This window comes from Meles meles, chromosome 19 (genome assembly GCF_922984935.1).
Source record: "Meles meles chromosome 19, mMelMel3.1 paternal haplotype, whole genome shotgun sequence".
Lineage (NCBI taxonomy): Eukaryota > Metazoa > Chordata > Mammalia > Carnivora > Mustelidae > Meles > Meles meles.
The window spans coordinates 7,211,242-7,232,702 of record NC_060084.1 but is presented as its reverse complement, the minus strand read 5'-3'; the positions used below and the strand labels follow the sequence as shown (position 1 = coordinate 7,232,702).

Sequence of the window (21,461 nt, the reverse complement as noted above, 5' to 3'; positions counted from 1 at the left end):
ACAGTGACAAATATCGTGGTTAGCCACGTACGGCAGCCAGGGTCGTGCAAGGTCAACCTCTACGGAGGGGCGGGTATCTTTGGCGAGGAGGCAGCCCTGTGCAAGTAACCTTCCACCTGTACCAGGGAAGGGATGAACGCTTATACCAACCCCCCTGAAAAATAATTCCCTGGGTGCCCCCATTCTGCAGTTGTCTGGGGTCATGCTCTTGTTGCACAGTGGCGGCCAGCCTGAATCCCCGAAGCTTCAAGTCAGGAACCCAGACACCACTTAGAAGCATCAACCCCCTGGGGGCCCAGAAGCTTCTCTGTTCAGAAACCACAGGTCTGTGACTTTCATGGACACAAGCAAATGCGGATGAAGTTTCAACCTTTTTATTCAAAGCAGCTTCTCACAATGTATAAATACTGCATATTAGCACACATGAAAAATACAACTTCTAAGGCACCCAGAAATGTGTTCATACACGTTACAGGACCATTCACAAAGAGAGTGTACGATTTGCTCTAGACAGTCAGCATTTGATAAGTCAGAAGATTATTACCCTCAGTACTGCACCCAGTCTCGGGAAATATTTACAACGTGGTGAGAAAGGGTCAGCTGTACCTGCTTTTATGATTCTAGGAAGTACTCATACTTACAAATATTCAGAACTAGTTAAAGACTCTCCCATGATAACCTGGCAAAAGAAAAAAGAGTAGCCTAATTTGCAAAGGTCTCCTTGGATTTTGGTGTGTGTGCGACACCCACGATCAAATCCATACACTCCCAGGGTGGGCTGGGTAAGTTTTTGGTAGCCTGCTTCATTATCAGAAGTTTGGTAATAAGCCTTACCACTAGAACACCACTGTTTCAGCATCAGTCATTTCTCAACCGGTTAACAGATGGGTGGTTTCATCATGAATGAGAAATAGAGCATCCCTTGGTGTGAGAATTGAGGGAAATTCTTCTCATGCCAAACAGGAATTGGAATGGGTCCATGAAGAACAAAAGGAGGTGGGAATTTAGCAACTGGGGGGTGCTGCTCCGTGTAGACACGTGGTTAAAAAACTCACACGGGTCCTACTCAGACGGAACAGTCTACACGGGTCAGATCATCGGGAAGGCGGCCAGACCTCCACCTTTTCTGATATGGTTAAAGGCTGGGAGTGCACAGCAGAGACCCCCACCTGAGAGAGCAACTTTCAGTGGGAGAAACTCGTCTTTCAGAGCCTTCTCAAGGTGGTAACCAATCCGTTTGCATGGCCAGCCAGGCTGGTGGAAGTGAGCAGCTTCTCTGGGCCTTAAAGCAATGCACACCTTGGGCTGGATGAGCCCACCGTCAATGAAACACGCGCTTTGTTGGATTAATGGAATTCTTTGGTCCTTGGTTTTATGAAAGGCAATATTTTCACAATCCTGTCAACGTGGACATCAGCGTATGACTTCCAGCTGGGACTAATGGCACAGGGACAAACTTAATACCAGATGGAACACTCTATACCCTCCCAACTTCCCGGAGTCCCCTGAACGAGCGAGCGCCAGCATCAGCTCAGGTGCTGGGCCAGTGAGGCATGGTCAGCCCGGACAGACACTAGCTGAGGCTTCAGACCAGACGTCAGTTCTTTGGGCTGCGCACACACTGCGGACCTGGGAAGCCAATCACCACCCTGGCAGTAGACTTTACTTACTAGAGATGCACTCAGATAACCTGACATTAGCCACACGACAGCCCTGGTCTCCAGTCATCTTGAAAGCAATAGGAAGGAGAATCAGTTGGTATCTAGGGAGTGTGGCCAACTGAAAGGAATCATAATTTTTTAAAAAAAATCTAAGTCCAAACCCTAGATGGTTTTATTGGATCCCAGACACAGCGGATGCACCACCGATGAGCCCTGTGACTTAGACTCACTACAACAGCACCGGGTGAACGGCCTCAGCTGATGTGATGTTCTTCATCTAGTCTGCCTTTGCCCTGCTAAACTCAGGTTTAAGTATGGCTTCACACACATAGTTCATTGATAAGACACTCAGGACACATGGGAATGCTGATTACGTAACTGAAATTGACTTCAGATTGTCTACACAGTAAGACTCACACGTAAACTTTGTTAACACCTCTCAAGGAGTGCTGACCTCAGCCAGGCTGGCCGGTTCCAGGTCATCCACGAGGTGGGACCCAGGGTCAACCGCCAAGGTCAGGAGCAGGAAATGCCATTTGTTCAGAACAAATGGTGGACCAGCAGCCCTCCCTGTGACCATGTCTAAACCATGCGAATAGTACAAAGAGGGCTCCAGAAAACCTGCCCTTGGTCCATTCATATGGCCAAAGACAATCACCAAGCTGCCTACCTGGCTCCTGCCGCCATCAGCTCAACCAAACTCTTCACAGCAGCCGTGACTCACAGACTGCGTTGAGTCCGCCAACATGGCTTATGTCGCTTGGAAGAAACAACAACCCGTATTACCTTTTTTTTTTTTTTTTTCAACAAGCTTAAGGCTCTGTTCACAGACTCTATCAACTGCCACACAGTGAGACTTTATGGGGAGGTCCTAAACTACATACGTAGTTGCAAAGGTTGGAAATTTTACTGATCCTAATGGTAAGGCTTATCCACAAACTCAATACATTTTCAAATTATACTTCAAACTCAATTACTCTGACAAAAAGAAAATTAACCTGCTCTCCAACCACGTAAGATCAGTAGATTCTAATGAAAAAATGAAATAAAATCCCATTGGCACCAAACCAGTATGCTATTTTTTGAAAGAACAAGTGATGTTAATGGAAAAGATTGCCCAAAACGCATATCCTAACTTACCACAGAAATATAAAAGTTTATATTCTGAAAATATATACTGTATTAAAGTCTGTAAGCATTTCAACCCAAATTTGCAGAAATAACTGAGCAACACTTGTCTACAACAAAAATATACATGCAAGACAACCCCCAAATGGTTTCCCTTAAATATCTACAAAGGCAAAGTGTAGATTTTTAAAGATTATACAAAACCATTTACAGAGAATAAAATAAAATACTTAAGAAATCTCATTTAGAGTCTTAAATACTGTGTGTATTAGTAGGAGCATCTAAACTAATATGTACAACAGATCTAAGTGTCTGAACACAGAAACACAGAAGAGAAGCAATTCTGCATTTTAAATATTCACTTAGGAAGATTTGAAGATGTTTCTATTTGTTTCTCTTAAAAAAATTTCCACAGAAACTAGATTGGAAAATTGCATGAAAGGGACTCAATTTCAAATTAAAAAAAGTTTACAAAATCTTCTAAACCAACAATTAATGGGAAATGCAACTCAGCATTCAGTCAAGGCTTTTTTCAATGTCAGAGCTGCAGTGGCACAGATCAGGTCCACTTCGATCATTATTTTTCCATCCTGATACTAAACTTCATATGGAAGAAACATCATCACGCTTCAGAGAGAACATTTCCTGGTTTCATCTACAACGAACAAGTAGAACGTTTTAAATCAGTTCTCTACTACCTTCTCAGAGCTGTCCGATTCCATTCCCAGAGGGTGATTCTTGATGGTCTCTGCCCGCAGACATTATTTAAAAGCGGGAAGGAACATGTGGGTACATCATTTGTGTGTGTGGTTTCGATGGGGGGCAGCTCTGACCACCTTGGCAAAGTTTGCAGGGTCCTCTTGGAACGGGGCTGCTAACTCCACTGGCCCCATTACAGGACGCTGGGTGCTAATCACCCATGGCTAGAGCGGGGTGGTGGTGGGGAGTCTAATGCGGGGTTTGCAGGACAGCAAAGAGCGGGTCACCTACGAGGTTCCTCCACTGAGGAAGTACCCTCACTTCCCTCCCACAGCGGTACGTCCAACCCCAAGGTGAATTCTGGGCTTGGGCTGCCAAGACTAGGCAACTCCTCAAAGCCCTGCCCAGGCTCTGGGAAGGGACAGACATAGGGTGGGTTAGAGGCAAGGCAGAGTAAAGAGAAGGGAGAAGGGATCCTATGGGCGCTGTGACCAAAGACAAAAAGTGAAAGCCTGAGCCCCCTGTCTTGAGAAAGCTCTTAGGGTAAACCCGGACACATCCACAGGTCTGGCATTTTCCATCCCAGGTTGGTTTGCTAAAAGTTACCTGGATTTCATCTCCAAACTATCAAGCAACTATCCAGAAAGTAGAGAACTCAGTGATGCAATCTACCCGGCAGCAAGCAGATTTAACCTACTTTTGTCCAATGTGTGGAACATCCTCCTTGAACTGACTGTGTAGAAACAACCAAAACACAGACCGTCTTTCAAAACACCTCCTGTTATAACCAGAACCTACAAATTCACAGCAGGAATTCTACCCTAGTAATGGTTTCACATTCTTACCCTATCGTCGGAGACCCTTCCAACGGGGAAGGCTCATAAGGAGAGGGGCTTTCTAGAGAGAGAACCAAGGCCGTCTTAGGGATCACACCCAGATGAGTGTCACATTTCACTGTCTACAGGACCATGTCTCCAGCCTTACTGTAGACACTCAACCTGCTCTTCCAACACAGGGCAGATGGAAAACTGTGCCAACAGCCTCCCTGTTCTCAGCTGGCCTCCCCTCCCCCCGACCATGCCCAGCGCTCCCTGCTCCACTCACTGTCTCCAACAAGGGCCAAGACAGGCTGGCGACCACACAGGGAAGGAGAAGAGGAGGGAGGCAAGGAGGCCTCTGAGAATACGGACATGGAATGATCCCACCACTCTGAGGATCTGCTGACCCCCAGGAGGGTCGAGCCTCATGCACAACACGCTCCTGTCATTCCTCTGCTCCAAGCCTGAGGTCTACCTTTATCTTCATCAACTCAAACCATCAAACCAACCCCCACCCCCTCTCTGCAGCTGATTCATGGACTTTGGGATGATGGTCTAAATTCAGATGCTGGGGTCCCCATGCAGCCCAGGGGCCCTGGGACAGGAGACCTCATCCCTGGTTATTTCTCCCTGATGTAAGTAAACAACTAGAAAAAAGATCGTCTGCGCCTCTAGACACGTAATGATTGAGACCTACTGCCGGCCCAGCAGAGTGGGAGCTCTTCCCTGACCTCACGTGGAACGCCAAGACCAAACAAAGCGGTCCACGTGGACGAAATGGACTCTGAAATCCAAGTTCAGACATTTGCCCCAAAGACAAAAGGCTCACTCTAGACAATACGCAATCCCTAGGCAGGGCCCATTAGCTCTTCCTGATGTCATGAATTTGGGACTGGGTATATCTCAGTATCATTCAGGTTGGAGGCCCCTTTATTTCCTTCAAGGCAGCAGAGGTGAAGGGAAAACTCTCCCATAATTTCTCCTAAGAATGGGTATTCAATTATTACAGCTGAGAACCATTTTACGTGAAGAGGGTCTGGTGCAGAACTATTCCTTTTATCCACAGGGATCCTTGCATTTACATCTCTCCGAATTTCATTTCTGCGTGGTTCATTGCTAGAATGCACCAAACGGCATGAACCTTGTATGGGATTTGGTCCAGGGCAGTATGAAAATAATATCTGTTCCAACGACAGATATCATAATATATAAACAAAAATAAATAAATTAAATAAGTTTGATTAAAGAAAAAAATTTCCTAGTAGTTCATGTTTTTGTAAAACTAGCTTTACATATAATACACATAAATTATCAGAATTTCCACTTACATTGTTTTAAAAATATATATTTAACAAAACATTCCTAAACGTACAATATCTGGGTTTGCAAATCACTCAATTGGGTTTTAAGACCAAGCCCTAAAAGTCACACAGATTTGCATCAGAGAGAAGACTGAGGCCCGCTCTACACAACTGTTTTGCTCGGCAGTCTGGAAATTCCCTAAGTTGATCGTCCCCTGTCACCGGATCCGCACTTAACCAGAGATAGCCATATAGCCAAGTCTCCAAAGCAGAGGCACTGTGTAGACACAGCCTGAGTCAGAAGGATGGGGAAAACGGACCTTCCCCTTCCTGGACCGGGATGGTGCATTTCAGCGAGTGGGGAGAGGACAACAGCGTCTGGCAGAGGCCTGGGAAGATATAGCCCTCGATAGCTCTCTGGCCAGTGCAGGGACGGGGTGGGGCGGGGGGACACAGGGGAGACCGAGTATGCTGCGTTTCCCATCTGTTATACAAAATCAAACCAATGCGGAACAACCAAAGGACAGGAGGAAATGGACACAAGAGAGACACCTTGACAAATTCCTTAGCCGGAGCACGCCGTGCTCGGATTTCGGAAGCACGGGGCCAGGCTGGCAGTCCGGTGCCGTCGAGCGCTGGGGCAGGTGGGCTGGGCTCTTCAGACTTCGTAGATCTTGTCCTGCAGGTAGCTGAACAGGGAGTCCAGGCCCTTGGAGGAGCTCCACAGCTGCTTGAGCATGAGGCATTCTTTCTCGTTCACACCTTCCAGCACAGACTTCAGGAAGCTCCGAACGAGGCATTTCGACTCTTCCAACACCTGAAGGGAAACGCATAAGGCTCGTTAGCCGGCACCAGGGGCCTCTGCTCCAGAAGAACGTACTTGGCCTAGGAGGCACCAGCTAACCTTCCGAAGTCCAAAGCCAGAGGAGACTGCCTGTTGTCTTCTAGAACTTGCCAGGCCCGTTTCCCCAGCAATGCCAAGAATGGGCTCCAGGCCTGCCAAGGGGTTGAGGCCTCGGTCCCCGGCATGGCGGAGCGGGGCCCGAGTTACCCCTGACCACAAGAGTTTTGTCCTGGACCGAAGGGTGACATAAACTCAGAATCATCTTCTATGGGCGTCATGCAAGTTTGGGAAACAACGCTTTCGCCTCCCGTGCTTCACTCTGATGACCTGCGCCACGGTGACAATGAGGCCTAACTTAGGACGGGTGGCATCACAGAGTAAGAGAACGGAGTGATGGCCGTCAGCGTAGCCAGAGGACCTACCCCACCAAGAGTGCCTCTTGTTTAGGCTTTAGCAGTAAGAGCAGCAGCAAGAACGCTGGCCATCCCTGCAGTCGGAGGATGAAAAATTGCAGTGATGGCGGCGGTGACAGCAGGAAGCACGCTGCGGTGTCGAGCAGCAGTGACGCTGCGGACGGCAGTCATGTGGCGGGGATGATACTAGGGTATTACGGTAGCAACACAGCAACAAGAGCAGTGATATTAGGGGCATGGCAGTAACGATGTAGCCACAGTGAAAATCATCCCAGGCACGAGGAACAGAAGGTACTGACCACAGTGACCGCAGGAACGCTGCGGAAGCACGGATGAGAAGTGCTTTCCCTGCGCTCTTTCCTGCCGGCCTCACGGGAGTCCCACCCGGAGGTGGTGTTTTTATCGGCACGCCACCGCCAAGGGCCTGAGCCCCGAGGAGGAAGGAGAAGGTGCTGCTCGGCACGTGTGGCTGCTGACGCCTGGCTGACCTGGGGTGGGGGGCGCTGCCTGCTCTGCCGCAGACGCTGGTCGGGGGGGACTGAGGCACCCGAGCATCCTCCATCCTCCCCCCGGCCTCCAGCCCCCTCCGCCGACATCGAGGCTTCGCTCCACACTCTCCCGAAGTGCTCTCACGCGGAAAACGCAGGACAAGGGCTCCCTGGCTCCCGCGGGGGGGAACGAAGCTGGGCTCTTCCTCCTTCCTCGGCCTGGGCTGGCGGCCGAGGGGAGTGAGAATGGGCCTGCAGACCAAGGCCACCTCCCGCCTCACAAGAGGTGCCCCCAAGAACACCGGCTCCCAGGTCGCAGAGTCCTTTCTCGAGCGACTCAGCTCAAAGCTCCTGAGTTCACCACTGTGGACAGCAGAGACCGCCGTGCAGCGTTTCCTCTACAGCTCGCCCGCCTGAGCACCTGCACTGCCCAAACACCAGACTCCGCGATGGAGCTTTGAGGCCTTTCTCCTGCCTTCCTTTTCAGCGTGAATGTCCCTCCCCGACCCTGGGAACCTGCTTCCACCACCACGGGCCGCTGCCCGAACTCCCCAGAGTTTTCACGCTCACGTGCCCTCACTCACGCGGCTTCCTCAGCTTAGAACGTCTACGGGCTTCTCCGTGCGGCCGATCCTCGGCTCACCAACCATCCCTGTCTGCCCAGGACCAGGGGGAGCCCCAGACGTGGGATTCCCAGTGCTAAAAGCAGGAGAGTCCCAAGCAAAGTGGGACGAGTGGGTCACAGCAGTTAGCAGGAAGATTAAAAGACAGTCCACATACAGAGACTGGCAGAGCTCGTGGCCCATAATACGTGATCACCGACGACAGGCCCGTACCTCTCCATCACCATCACCGGCACCGGCACGGTCAGGTTTCCTGGGGTGGAGCTTACACACAGTAGGTGCCCAGTCCAGCTGATGAGGCAAATTGGGAGAGACATGGCAGCTGGGGACGGCGGGGAGGGGGAGAGGCAAGGCAGCCGGGACGTTGCGGGTGGGGGGTTTAGCGCAGATGGAGAGAAGGAAGGGACACTCACAGGTCTGACCCCAAAAATCCAGCCCAGCACTTCCCCTGACTTCAAAGCACAGAGACCTCCCCAACACCCCAACCCTATTCTCCCAAGTCACCTTTCTCATTTCCTAGACCGGCCCTGCGGCTCCAGGAGCGGCCTTTGCTCCACCTTTCGAAAGGATTTCCCACACCGCGCCCAGAGTGACTTTCTGAGATAGAATCGACACTTAATGAAAATCTGGCGCCTCCGCAGAGGCGTTTGTATTTATCCATGTCCCGCTGTGTCTTCGGAGTCAAACGGTGACGCTCACATGTGCCGCGCACTCGGTGGGTAGAAACGAAATGGAAGGTCGGCGTGCCCTGGTTTCTCTCATCTCCAGGACGGTTTAACACCCTTTGTCCTCATGTGCCTTTGTTTCTCGTATTCTTTGAAAACTACAGATGTTTTGTGCTTCTGTGTATGTCTGTCTGGGACTTTCTTTTAAGGCAAGGCACTCTGCCCCAGGGTATAAATCTCTTCTGTGAGGTTTTCAGGCTGGCCATGACAGGGAATCTCTACGAATGCCGACTCTTTGTCCCTGGATGTAAGCTCTCGACCCCAAGAGGAAGCATTTATGGTCTTACACACACACCCTATGTGACCTTTGGCAAGTCAGTTGGTCCCTCTCAGCCTTATTACCCTCATCTGTAAAATGGGTCTGTTGCAAAGACGAGCACACAAAGACACAGGAACTCACCACCGCGCTGCAGGAGGCCATCTCCTTGACCCGCAGCATGACCTCCTGGCTGAACGTGGTTGGCCAGAAGACCTGGGACACAAGTCCCCGGCTGCACGCCTCCTGGGCGGTGAGCTTCCGCCCACAGAACAGCATCTCATTGGCCTGAAAAAAGCAAAGGCAGGGGAAGGCTGAGAGCCCAGGGTGCCTCCCACATCTGTTAAAAGGCCTGGGCTTCCATGTGTCACTGTCCTGGTTCCCTAATTTCAGCTCTCAACTGGGGGTCCAGATAAGCTTTGGGAACTACCTACAAGCATCTGTGTCCGGGTGCATCCTTCTGAGCAGACGGCCCAGAGCTTTCCTCAAATTCCCAAAGGAAGCCGCATACCGACTGTGGGTTCATCTGCCCAACAGCCCTCCCCACATCCGGCTGCAGACCCACAAGAGGTACACTTCAGTGCTGACACCCCAGCCATGACAACTGGCCACAGAGGAACAGATATGTGCCCTGGGTGATAAAGCTCTCTGCGAGGCTTCCCAGCTAGAGACGATGGCCAAGACGTACTCTCTGGCTGTGTGCGGAAGTCAGGGAGTCCATGGTCCCCCACCGCTGTGTCTCCACTCTTTGCGTCCGTAAAGAGAGGAGGGATGGAGAACAGGTTTCCTGACTGAGCTGGGATGCGGGATCCCAGCATCCCCAAAGAAGGCTCCACTTCTGCACGGGCAAGTTATGACAACTGCTGAATTCTTTTCTTCCCGCATGAAGCCCGTTAAAAGTGTCTCCATCCCTGGCAGCCAGAAAGGTCCTCACTACTACCACACACCAATGCAGAGAGCCGCATCTCTGCTGGTGGCCCAGGGTTGTGCGTACCTCTGCCCAGGTGTGAAGGGCAAAAACACCCCCCCCACCTGACCACCTCCCGCCCCGACTTCTGCGGTTTCCTCCACACCACACTCCCCAGAGAATTTCCTTTTGCTTTGTACTTCACAGCTGTCATGCGTGCCCTGGGATGAGCCTGACGGATAAGGTCCTAGGCACAGACAGACCGGTGCGGTCACCACTAAAACTTACCAAGTGACTCTCCTGCTGATTATTAGGGTATAATGGTCACCACCATGGGATGGAGTCCCTGTCTCCTTCAGGATAAATCCCCACCTCCTTCGCGTAGCAGGCCATCCCTTCCCTGACCTGCCATCTATTGGCCTGCCCCTACATACTGGGCCGCTCCTGGATCGATGTGGAGACGCTGGGCTCTCTCGGCTGCTGGATCTCTGTGTCTGTTTTCCCCTTTGTTCTCGCTGTCACTGATGGGTCATGATGACCCAAAGGACAATCTTTCATGCCAGAGCAGAGAAATTTATCAGGCTGGTAATGAGCCTACAGCGTGCATTTGGTTGGAGGTTTGAAGACAAATCTCTGTCATTATACTTGTTTAGAAACACCTCTGTCTCGGAAAGGAGAAACGAAAGGAAGGAGCACAACACAAGATGCCGAACAGGACACACTTAGCAAGAACACGTCTCCGTCAGCAACATTCTTGGAGTTTCAGAAATGATTGAAATAATAGAGAGACAGAAAGAGATAAGACTGTACACTAGTCACATTTTTGCCATCACAAAGGACAGGGAGGAACGGGGAGTGCCACTGACTCTGGGCAGAGCACGGTGGCCGAGATCAAAAGGGACGTGTTTGCTTCCTGGGCTCCCTGCCTGCCTCATTTTTCTGCCACTGGTGAGACTGTGAGCAGCCTCGAGCAGCCCCAACCCCAAGTCCCGGAATCCGAATGGCCTCCCCGATCCCAGCTGCGGGCCCTGCTGCAGGGACAAGGCGGTGCTGGTGGGTGTGGGGCTGCTGGTGGTCTCCACAGATCCCACAGTCTCTCTTCCTGTTTCATGCTACCATCAAAGAGTGACAAAGCCCACACAGAAGGGGTAGAATGGGGATTCCCCTTCTTCCAGACTCACTCAGGAGGCACCCCTGCTGGGAGCTTTCTCTAACCACCCGTGAGGGCTGCTGGCATAGGAACCCGCCCTCCCCTGGTGGGAAGGCCAAGGTTTACAGGATGAGGGGAGAGAAAAGCACAGATCTGACACCCTTGCTCTGCCTTCTGCTTTGGCCTGAGACCCTATGCAAATCTCTTGCCTCTCTGAGTCTGTTTATTCATCTCTAAAGTGGGCACAAGTTACCACCTGAGAGGAGCCAATGAGATAACAAAAGAGCAGGGAAACACCACACCAGCCATGCATCAGCGCCCACAGGCGAGATTGTCAAGGACGGAGCTTCCCTGTTACTCATCTTTGTACTTCCAAGCAGGTAAGGTAATGCCTGTTGCCTACTGGAATCTCACTTAGGTTTGTGGGTTCAACGAAGGAGCGACACCTGCCAGAATTTCATCTCAACTCTCCATGCCTCAGTTTATCTGTAAAATGGAGAGCAAGAGGACCTACCCTTGCAGGTGCTCAGAAGAGTCATGAGACCATCCCGTGGAAAGTCCCCAGTAAAATGGCCAGCAGGTAGGAGGTGATCAGTACAAGCTCAGAGAAGCTTGCTGGGGTAACCCACTCAATCCTTGCATCCAGAGTGCCCATGTGGTTTTAGTGGGTAATGCAACACGGGGGACACATTTTTCAGAACGGGTATCTCAAAGAGACATCAGGGAGCATCAAAATGATCGGGCATCCCTGTGCAGAATCTCAAAACCAGCCACACTGTAGTGAGGACTCCCTAAGTCCCGGTGCACCTGGAACCTGAGGGTTTCACCTACTGACCTCAGCCTGGGGTGCGGAGAGGGAGAATCTTGGGAATCTTAAGGACGGAAGAGGCGCTGAACTCAGTCAGCTGCATCAGGAAGGCAGGTGGCGACTGTGCTGACCCCACGGGCCTTCGGGATCACCTGGGAGTTACCTTTTGGAGTTGGGGGTTGTGAATGTCAAGGCCAGAGACCAAACAGGAAATGCCACAAGAAGGGCTGGGTCATTAAAACACACCACAAGACCCATCTAAGGCTTTGTAAGGAACAAACATAAATTACTGGAGGGCCGAGGAGAAGTAAGGAATGGTGAGGATGGAGGAAAGAGCTTCCAGGAGCATCTGTCACAGCAGAGCGAGCAAACAGTGTTAGAGCTAAGCATGGGGCCACTGGGTTCAGCAAACAGGAGGTCACAACGGTCCCTCGCAATGGAACCTGACAGGTTTCTTCTTCAATACTATAGCAGCGACACACACACGTGGGTGCTGGACTTTCTAGAACTGGTCTATAGGAGGCACCCTTAGAAGGACAGGCTGTTACAATAAGATGCAAATTGATTTCAGACAATACTGTCTTTCAGAGACCCCCAATTTCAGACTCACTCCTCGGAAAGGTCCTACTTTACGACCTACTGGTTAAGAGCACAGACTCCGAAACCAGATAATCTGGGTTCTGATCCCACGACTGCCACTCCCACTGTATGACCCTGGACAACTCACCCTCTCTGAGCCTCAGTCTCCAATCTGTCAAGTGGGGATAACAACTGTCCTACCTTCCCGGGTTGTAGGAGGACACCCTGAGTTAACGGCTCTCAGGCACTGGCCATGGTGTGTGCTTTCTAAGTGGCCCCTGACCACTTGCTCCTGGCTGCTGGTCCAGAATCTGACTGCAGCCTACAGTGGACTCCACCATTTGCTCAAATACCACTCTGATGGCTCACTGACACATGACACAGCAAGTTCCTTAACCTCTCCAGTTTAGCTTGCCATCTGTGTGATGGAGAGCATAACAGCGGTTCTCTGGGTGGAACTGCCTATGATTACCAAAGCCCTTCCTGCTTCTGGGACACTCAGCAAGACTACACTTCCCAGCCTCCCTTGCAGGTGGGTGTGGCCACACCACTGAATCTTGGCCAATGAAATGGGAGCGGGGGTGAAGATGCCCCTTGCAGGCCTGGCCCAGGAAAACCTCCAGGCTCTCTCACGTCCACTAGCGGAAGCAAAGCCAGGTCTACCACATGGAACACGTCTGGGCCGCCCGCCCCGACCCCAGGCAGTGTGGACAGCTACTACATCTACACTGGACTGCGGCAAGAACGAGAAAGAAATTTTTGCTGTTTGGACCCTAGGATTGCGGGATTGCTTGCTTCAGCAGACAGTTCCTCCTAGTATCAGGTTGTTGTGAAGAATAAATGAGATAACGAAGGCAAAGTTTGCTTAAGTAAAGGAAGGGAACTTAGTTTAGTTAGCTTAAACTATTATGTGCTTTAACTAGTTAAGTGCTTAATTAAGTAAACTAACTGAATTACGTTAACTTAAGGGAACAAAGTACACGTTTGATAAGTGAACATCCCCATTGTGATCTCCACCCATGGCCACACCTGCCACTGGCATCTGGTACCCCTGGTTGAAGGCTCGAAGATTAGCCTGACCGCATCCCAACTCCCCTGGGAAGGGCAGAGACACTCAGCAGCTTCCACAGGGCGGGTGTACCCCTGGGCTCCCTATTCATATGAAGGGCCATATCCCAAATCCAGGACAGAGAAGGGGTCATGTTGGGACCCAGAGCCACTCCTCCCAGAGAGGGATCTTGCCTGAGGAACGAAGGGGCTTACCAGTGCGACGCCCAGGATCTGGGGGAAGGTGTATGAGGAGCAGCCAGCGGGCGTGAGGCGGATGGTGGCATAGGGGGTCTGAAACCAGGCCTTCTCACTGGCCCACACGATGTCGCAGAGGGGCAGGATGGAGGCACCCAGGCCCAGCGCAGGCCCATTGATCGCAACCACGATAGGCTTCTTAAACTGGATAAAGGCCTTCACAAAGTCCCTGGGAGAAAAGAGAAGACCCTCTTTAACAGGTGGGCAGGCCTGCTAAGACCCATTTGATACCCTTTAATCTGCCGAGGCCGACATAAGTTTCCCTGGGCTGTGGAGCACCCTCAGGTCATGGGAGGTAAGTGGGTACCAGGCAAGCGCCTCCTTCTCCTGAACACTGAGCCAAGGAGCTGCAGCCACAGGGATGGCACACTCGGTGGTCAGTGGCACGTTTTCTGAAAGAGATCTGTGGGGTGACCACATCATGTCCTACTCTGTCCCGATGGGCCCAGGTCATGCCCGTTTCCCACGGCTGCACCCAGTTACCACTCTCTGGATATCAACAAACTGTAAATATGCTAAGGAAGACAACCTGAACATCAAGGTTCAGAGCCAGAAGGAGAATCAAAAGGAAGGTGTTACAAGGAGGCATATTTGGACACAAGGAGAGAAAGAATGTTCTAATAGCACTGACTGAAGGTGGAATGGCTGATGTTGGGAGGTGTGAGCTCCTCATTATTGGAGGTATTCTAATTTCGGCTGGATGACCACTTTGGGTGATGTCATAGAGGGAATTCAAGCTTCAGATGATGGGCACAGGTGATATTTAACCTTTCTTTTAATCCTAGGATTCTTTGATGCTGAATCTCCCAAAGGGTTGCCAGATTTATCAAAGGTGGTTCTAGAACACTGACAGGGATTCAGATGCTGTGGTGGCTTTGACCAAAACTGGGGAAGGACACGCACCTCCTTTGGAGGTGTGAGGCATCTGGGATCATGGATCTGGGATTAGGAGACATTTTATCCCCCTTCCCTTCCTCATCAAACAAAATTCCAGTGTGCATCTGTACCCATTAACCACAGCCAACTCTACTTTCTTGGCCCTGGAATGGTTTTCACTTCTCCCATAGCTGCTCTCTAAGATCCATAAAATGTTAATACTCATCTGGACACGGAGGAAAGATCCAAGATGTCTAGTAAAGCCCACATTCTTCATTATTCTCGGGTGGAAGATTGGGAACTACCAAGAACTCATAAGAATAAAATCCATACTCCCAGCAGTGACCTTGGTCTGCTGCTTCTTACGTCCCCAGGCTCATCTCTTGACTCCCTTAAGCCTGCTCACAATGCATGAGCTACACAGGCCTTCTGAGAGTTCTTAGAAAACACCAGTATTACAATTAGCAATTATCCTAATTATTTCCTTGCTTACTTGTTTTTGGATTTTCCTCCCTCTTCAGCTCCTTGCAGAAACACTCAGGTCTGCCTTGTGTGTGTCTTGGTGCCCATGCCTACTGGAGCTCACCCTCAGTAAGTAAGTGCTGGTTAAAGGAATCTTCCAGAATGAGAGTGAAGACTGCAGATGTGTAACACGGATTCACTTGCTACTCACCACTTTCCCTTCCCTCCTCTTCCTCAGTCTGCGGCTGGAACACAGTTTCCTGCCTCCCTCACAGTTGGCTGTTGGCCAAGTAACTGAGCACTGACTGATGGAATGTGAGTGAAACCTATGCTCACTTCCAGGCCTGAGCAGGAAACCTCCCACCGTGCAGCCTGCAAACCCTTTCACCTTGATGGGCCCGGCCATCTCGGAGGGCCTGTGCTGAGCCACAAGATAGAGGGTGTCTGGGTTCATGAGTCACACTTGGAGGACAGCCATGGGCTAATCAGTAGCATCCGTTTTAGGTTTCCAAAGGTAAGAATTGGAATTTCTATCACAACTGAGCCATTACGTGTACTCAGGGGTCATTCGTTACAGCAGCTGGTACTTCACTAATACAAATATCCCGCTGATTTATCCCTTCCCAGCTGTTGCCATTCCCTCACAAGCCTTACGAAAACGTGTGGGCATCATGGTGCTCCGCTGGGGTCAGATTCCACTGGGAGAAGCCTGGGGTGGGGGTGTCTCACGACCTGCACGTTGTCATGTGAGTATGCGCCCTTCCCAGGCGTGAGGCAGCCCGTCTCCTGACTCCTCTGCAGTGGTTTGAGGGAAAGGCAGAGCTCTCTCAGCACTGCCGGCCCCGTCACAGCTGACCCCCAAAAGGACACTGCTGGACTCTGGCACCACGACCCCTTGATTCCTGGTTTTCCAGGGGCCCATTTCCTGGCCTGACTTCCTAAATTCATGGCCTCAGTCATGGGCCTTAACATGTACTTTTTACCACCAAACGCAATTTGGAGCCCATACTGCACGCACATTGTGCTTCTTGGCAGGGTCCTTGGAACCACATGGTCTGAGTGACTTGGGGCCAACACTCCACCTCTAAACCCCTTCCTACAATTCCGGGATGTTGCATCTCCAAGCTGGAAAGGACTTCAGGAGTGGTCAAGCCAAATCTTCCACTCAGTGCAGGACTCCCAGTATTTGAGGCCACGCCTTCCTCCAGCCATTGTGGAATACTTCCAGTAGACACAGTCCTTCCTGTCAGGACGCCTCCCTGCTGTGGGCCTCATGAGGGCCTCTCTGACACTCCCACTCTGTGCCAATCTCCACACAGCAGGCCTCCAGGAATTCACCTCTGCCCATACAACCTTATGGGAGCATACAGTTCCAGAGCCCAGAACCTTCCCTCTGTGGTCTCCAACCTGAGCGCTGTGCAGAGCGATCACACATCCCGAGGAGGGCTAAGGAGACCAAGTGTGCCGGCTCCACCCCTGCACCCCAACACCATCCTGTTTTGGTCCAAGCTGCCTTGTGGGCTCATGTCCTGGATATAAAAATGCAATGCACAGACCACTCTCCCCATCCTCTTCCTCTCACTCAAGCAGAAGATCTGCATCACAAGGGCCCAGTGGACACAGAAGCAAACAGGATATTGCATTACAGACACTGCTGCTCATATATCTCATCCTGACTGGTGGCGGGACAGTGGGGGGGCCGAGGGCTTGCCGTCTTCTTCAGCATCAAAGTCCATCGGTCATGCTGACTCTGGTCCCCGCAGCTTCCTCTACATAGCCCGAGCTCTCTGCCTGCCTGAGTGTTGGGCGGCTCCGATGGGGCAGAAAGAGCAAGAACTCTGGAGTCAAGACTCCACTCTGTCCCTAACTGGTAGTGAGATCTTGGACAAGTTACTCACTCTCTGGAATCCCGTTTTCCTCCCTGTCAAATGGGAAAGCCAATGATTTGTCCTCATGGGGCCATATGGGAATTCAAGGAGACAGCGCCTGGCACGCAGGAGCCCTCAGTCATGGCTGCTTGTATTATTATAGTTGGTGCACCCGCTGGGGAGGGCGAACGCTGCTCTCACTCCATTCTCAGTGGCTGGTGATCCACCCTCCAGGCCCAGAGGGGCACTCTGAAGCAATAATCTGCATACGGGGATGTCTGGGTTCCACCTGGAGCCACAGGCTACCTATTTCCTCTACCCAGAGCGCCGGCGTACAGCTCTCCCACCGCCGAAGTCCACAGCCGAGTCAGCCAGTACGAGCCCTCTGAGCTCCACATACACACGCTGGTGGTCATCCTGGGGCCGTCAGAGGGGCGCTCCTGAAGCCCACTCCGCAGTCAGAGCAGGCTTAGCCAGAGCGTGTGGCTGGACGTAAGAGAACTGGCAATGAAAATAATTCCTTACACCTGTCCCGGGCCCTGACTGTGTGCTGGGTCCGTCCAAGTTTTCCACGTGGGTTATCTGATTAATCTTCCTCACCAGACCATCCCATCACCTGTGAGTTCAGGGGAGGGCAGCCTCTCTTGCAGGATGGGGCTGACGGCTTTGTTTGGGTCCTGGACAGAAGCCTGTGCTGAATGAGTCATCTGAGCTCTTCTCATCTGCTAGTTCATTCAACAAACATCTGCAGAGCGAACACGGCGTACTGGGTCACGTGTGTGCATGTTTTCTCGAGGAAACGATACAGATGGGGAGGGAGCGGAGCTGGGGCTGCTGCAGTAGGCCCTGGAGCGTGCCCCGAGCCTGGACGTCAGCCCAGCCGTGAGCACGCGTGTCCCCAGGGAACCGCAAGGGCTGTCTGTAGGTGGTAAGGTTCTGTGGCCAAAGTATGTTTCAGCCATGCTAGAGGTTGAACGAAGTTCTTTCACAAGACACTTCTCAGGCTGCAAATATGTTCCTACGCCTGGAAAGTCTGCAGAAGCAGGGACGGAACTTGCAGCGTGGCCCAAAGTAATTTAGGGACAGCGCCCTTCACTCAGGATGCTTCTCTGGAAATCTGCAGAACATTCTCTGGAAAATGCTTCTCTGCCACCTTGTGTCCCAAACTCTGGAGTGTGGCCGCCGGGGGAAGCACTCCGAATCTGGTGAAGCTGGAGCCTCCCCTGGGACTTGGCGATGATGGGCACCGCACACCTTCTGACCCCGCGGGCACTCTTCGCTATGGGGCATGCTGTATGCGCCCCCACCCGGCCCGTGAAGCTGCTCATCCATCTTTGTTCCTTCTAGCATGGGACAACGACGGAGGGAACTTTCAAAGCAAAGACGAGCCGGCAGCACCCCCACACTTCCCGATTCGGAGATTTCCGGGGTGGTCAAGCAGCCAGGTTTTAGAAAAGTGACCTGTGGATTCTCCGTACTGTTGGGGCTGTGAACGGCTGCTCTAGGGGGCACCCCCGTTCCCTCCCCCGATGTTGCTGCAGGCTCACGAATTAGCAACTTCCACTCCCTTTGAACACTGGAAAGAATTCCCTCTGCTGCCACGGCCTCTCTTCTGCCTAAGAGAAACTCGCCTTCCTAGGAGATAGCAAATGTCTCAGATCCCACTGGCTGTGTTTCTCAAGACGTTAGCTAATGCATTCAGCATCTCCTCAAATCTGGGGCTTCTGGAAATCCAGCTAATGCCTCCGCTGAAATCCGTTAACCACATGACGGCTATGGCCAAGGCTTTCCTCAGGCCACAGAGATGGGCGCCCCATCTCTGATGGTCCCCCAAATGAAGGAAGCTTACTGGGGACCCTGTTGCTCCCCCCCCCCCCCATGATGAGGCAGCTGTTAAAAGGCACAGCTGAGTCCAAACAGAGGATAAACTGCTGTGGACGTGGCCAGGGCTGTCTGTGGCCAAGAAGCTTGGGAGCAGCACGTAGCCACGATGCCTTTTCTAGCAATAGCACTCAGCCTTTTTGTGTCTCTTTGGGGCAAGAAGTCTGCAATGGGAAGCACACGTGTGTTTTGGAGCCTACTTCCCTGGATGCTTCACCCTGAAGAGGGGATTGGAACTCCGCCTGTTAGAGCAACCTCACGTCATCTCTTGGAGACCGCATCCCGTGGAAGGCTCCCACGGCCACATGACAATCAGCATCCATGTGACACTGCCAGGCACAGAGACGGGAGGCCCAGAAGAGCCGTCCCATGAGGCGTGAGGCTCCGTGACACCACATGGAGAAGTGTTCCTTTCCGAGAGACCAGGTGGCATTACCACACTGTGACTCTTGTTGGAGCTTTTGGCGCAGGTGCAGCAGCAAGCCTGGGCCCTTCCCAGGGTGGAGGCTGAGTGACAGCCCTTGCCGGAAACAACACGCACTTGCCTTTCATAAATATATACAATGGGAGAATATGACTCAGCCCTCAGAAAGGAGGAATACCCACCATTTGCATCGACATGGATGGAACTGGAGATTATGCTGAGTGAAGTAAATCAAGCAGAGAAAGACAATTATCATATGGTTTCACTTATTTGCAGAACATAAGGAATAGCATGGAGGACATTAGGAGAAAGAAGGGAAAACTGAAGATGGGAAATCACAGGGGAGACGAACCATGAGAGGCTATGGACTCCGAGAGACAAACTGAGGGTTTTAGAGGAAAGGGGAGTGGGGAGGAGGGATGGGTGATGGGTATCAAGGAGGGCATGGATTGCATGGAGCACTGGGTGTCATATACAAGCAATGAATCATGGAACACTACATCAAAGACTAATGATGGACTGTATGGTGACTAACATAACATAATAAAAAATAAAAAATGAATTAACTAATTGATTAAAATAAATTTAAAAAGATAAAATAAATCTGTAAATACTGGGGAAATAACTACCCTTCAGGGTCCCAAAAGAGATACCGATTGTTGGGATCAGATGTCAGCCCCAGGATCCCAACTTTTGTCCCAAAGGCAGCAAGCAAAGGCACTCCCTACCCTGCTGGGTCTGCAAATGCACAGATGCCCAGGGAAACCCTCCATCCTCTTCCCAGTGTGGAGCCATGTCACCTTCAAGACACAGGAACACCCGAAAAATCAACAGTTTTACCATCAGGCAGAGGGCAGGAGTAGCATGGATAACACCTGGGTGTTACCAGATGTTGGGCTTAATATAAAGACATAAAATCTCTTTTGATCAAGAATAAAGTGGGATCTAACCTAGAGGACAAAGGAACCCTAATTTTGGCAGAAAAATACAGGATGCCCAATTAAAATCCCAATTCCAAATAAAAAACAAATAATTTTTTAGTATAAGTATATCCCAAATATTGCATGAGATAGACTTATGACAAAATTTCTTTGTTGTTTGAAATTCAAATTTAACTGAGCAGACTGTATTTTTATGTGCTACATTTAGCAAGAAGGAAGCAGGTCCCCAAGTGTCCAAACATGAGCAGAACTTACCTGATGGCTTCTGAAATCCGGGTACTCTCCTTTCTCCGGTCACTGGACAACCGGCCAATTAGGTAGGAGTAATCTAGGCCACTGCAGAATACGCTGCCCACTGCACTGAGAAGCAGAAGTTTGCTGTCATCCGTGGCCGCATTGCACAGTGCTCGCCGGACCTCCTTCATGATCTGTGGGCAGAGACGGATTGGCAGGGATATTAACTATCTACCTATAGGCCCAGGGCTTTCGGACCTCGAGCCTGCAGAGGCGAGTACATCTTCTCTTACTCTGCAGGAAGACCCTCCTGAATTCAAGCCTCATCCAGACTAAGCAAAGTAACACCAAAACCAGAGCTCCCCTGCAGCATCCCCAAAGCAGGCAGAGTGCTAAGAAGGTGGCAGTGAGGTCACTGGCCTCGGACTAGGGAATCGTGGCCTGGAGCCGTGTAATCCTGGGTAAATCTCTGCAAGTCTTCTTCCAGCATTTGCATGTTTAGCCCTTTTCAAAATGTGGGAAAAAAATTCCTGCACACAGCCCAGGTGAGGTATGTTAGCCTTGTCCAGAAGGCCAGGTTAATTATACTCTTGCTTGTCCGTAATTCAACTAAGACTTTTGCATGGCTTATGGGCAGCACGTGGGAAGGGGGCTTTGGCATCAGAACTCCTACAATTTTCAAGGTGCCAAGGAAGACAACCATCAGACACGGATTCTGTACCCAGCTCAACTATCATCCAAAAGCAAGGGTAAAATGTAGGGGTTTTCAGCAAAAGAATCTTTACCACTCTTAGACCCTCGCTGAGAGAATTTAAACAGGATACACTTCAGAAAGAAGAAAACTAAATTCAGAAAGAAAAACGGGACATGCATGGAGTAACAGCCAACAAAGAAACATGGCAGACGTGCTGCCAAATCAATGTAGGAATGGCTGTAAAATCATCAGACTGACAATGACCGACTGAAGCTGAAGGTTTGCACAAGGGGAGAACTGGGGTCCAGGCAGTAATAGTGCGTCAGACTAGAGAAGGAATGACGACCACATGCCGAGGTTCTAGGTCTGGGCGTGG

At 51.1% G+C, this 21,461-nt stretch overlaps 1 protein-coding gene across 1 annotated transcript in view; it reads right to left on the bottom strand.

The window, feature by feature from the left end:
* Positions 1–368: 368 nt before the first annotated feature.
* Positions 369–21,461, bottom strand: part of CDYL2 (chromodomain Y like 2) — a 161,574-nt gene continuing 140,481 nt past the window's right edge. Inside the window, exons 4-7 of the mRNA XM_045988455.1 lie at positions 20,413–20,585; positions 13,664–13,874; positions 9,101–9,244; positions 369–6,424 (exon numbers count right to left, since the gene is read on the bottom strand). Coding sequence (XP_045844411.1) covers positions 6,266–6,424; positions 9,101–9,244; positions 13,664–13,874; positions 20,413–20,585 — 687 coding nt within the window. The 3' untranslated portion in view covers positions 369–6,265. The remainder of the gene's footprint in view (positions 6,425–9,100; positions 9,245–13,663; positions 13,875–20,412; positions 20,586–21,461) is intronic.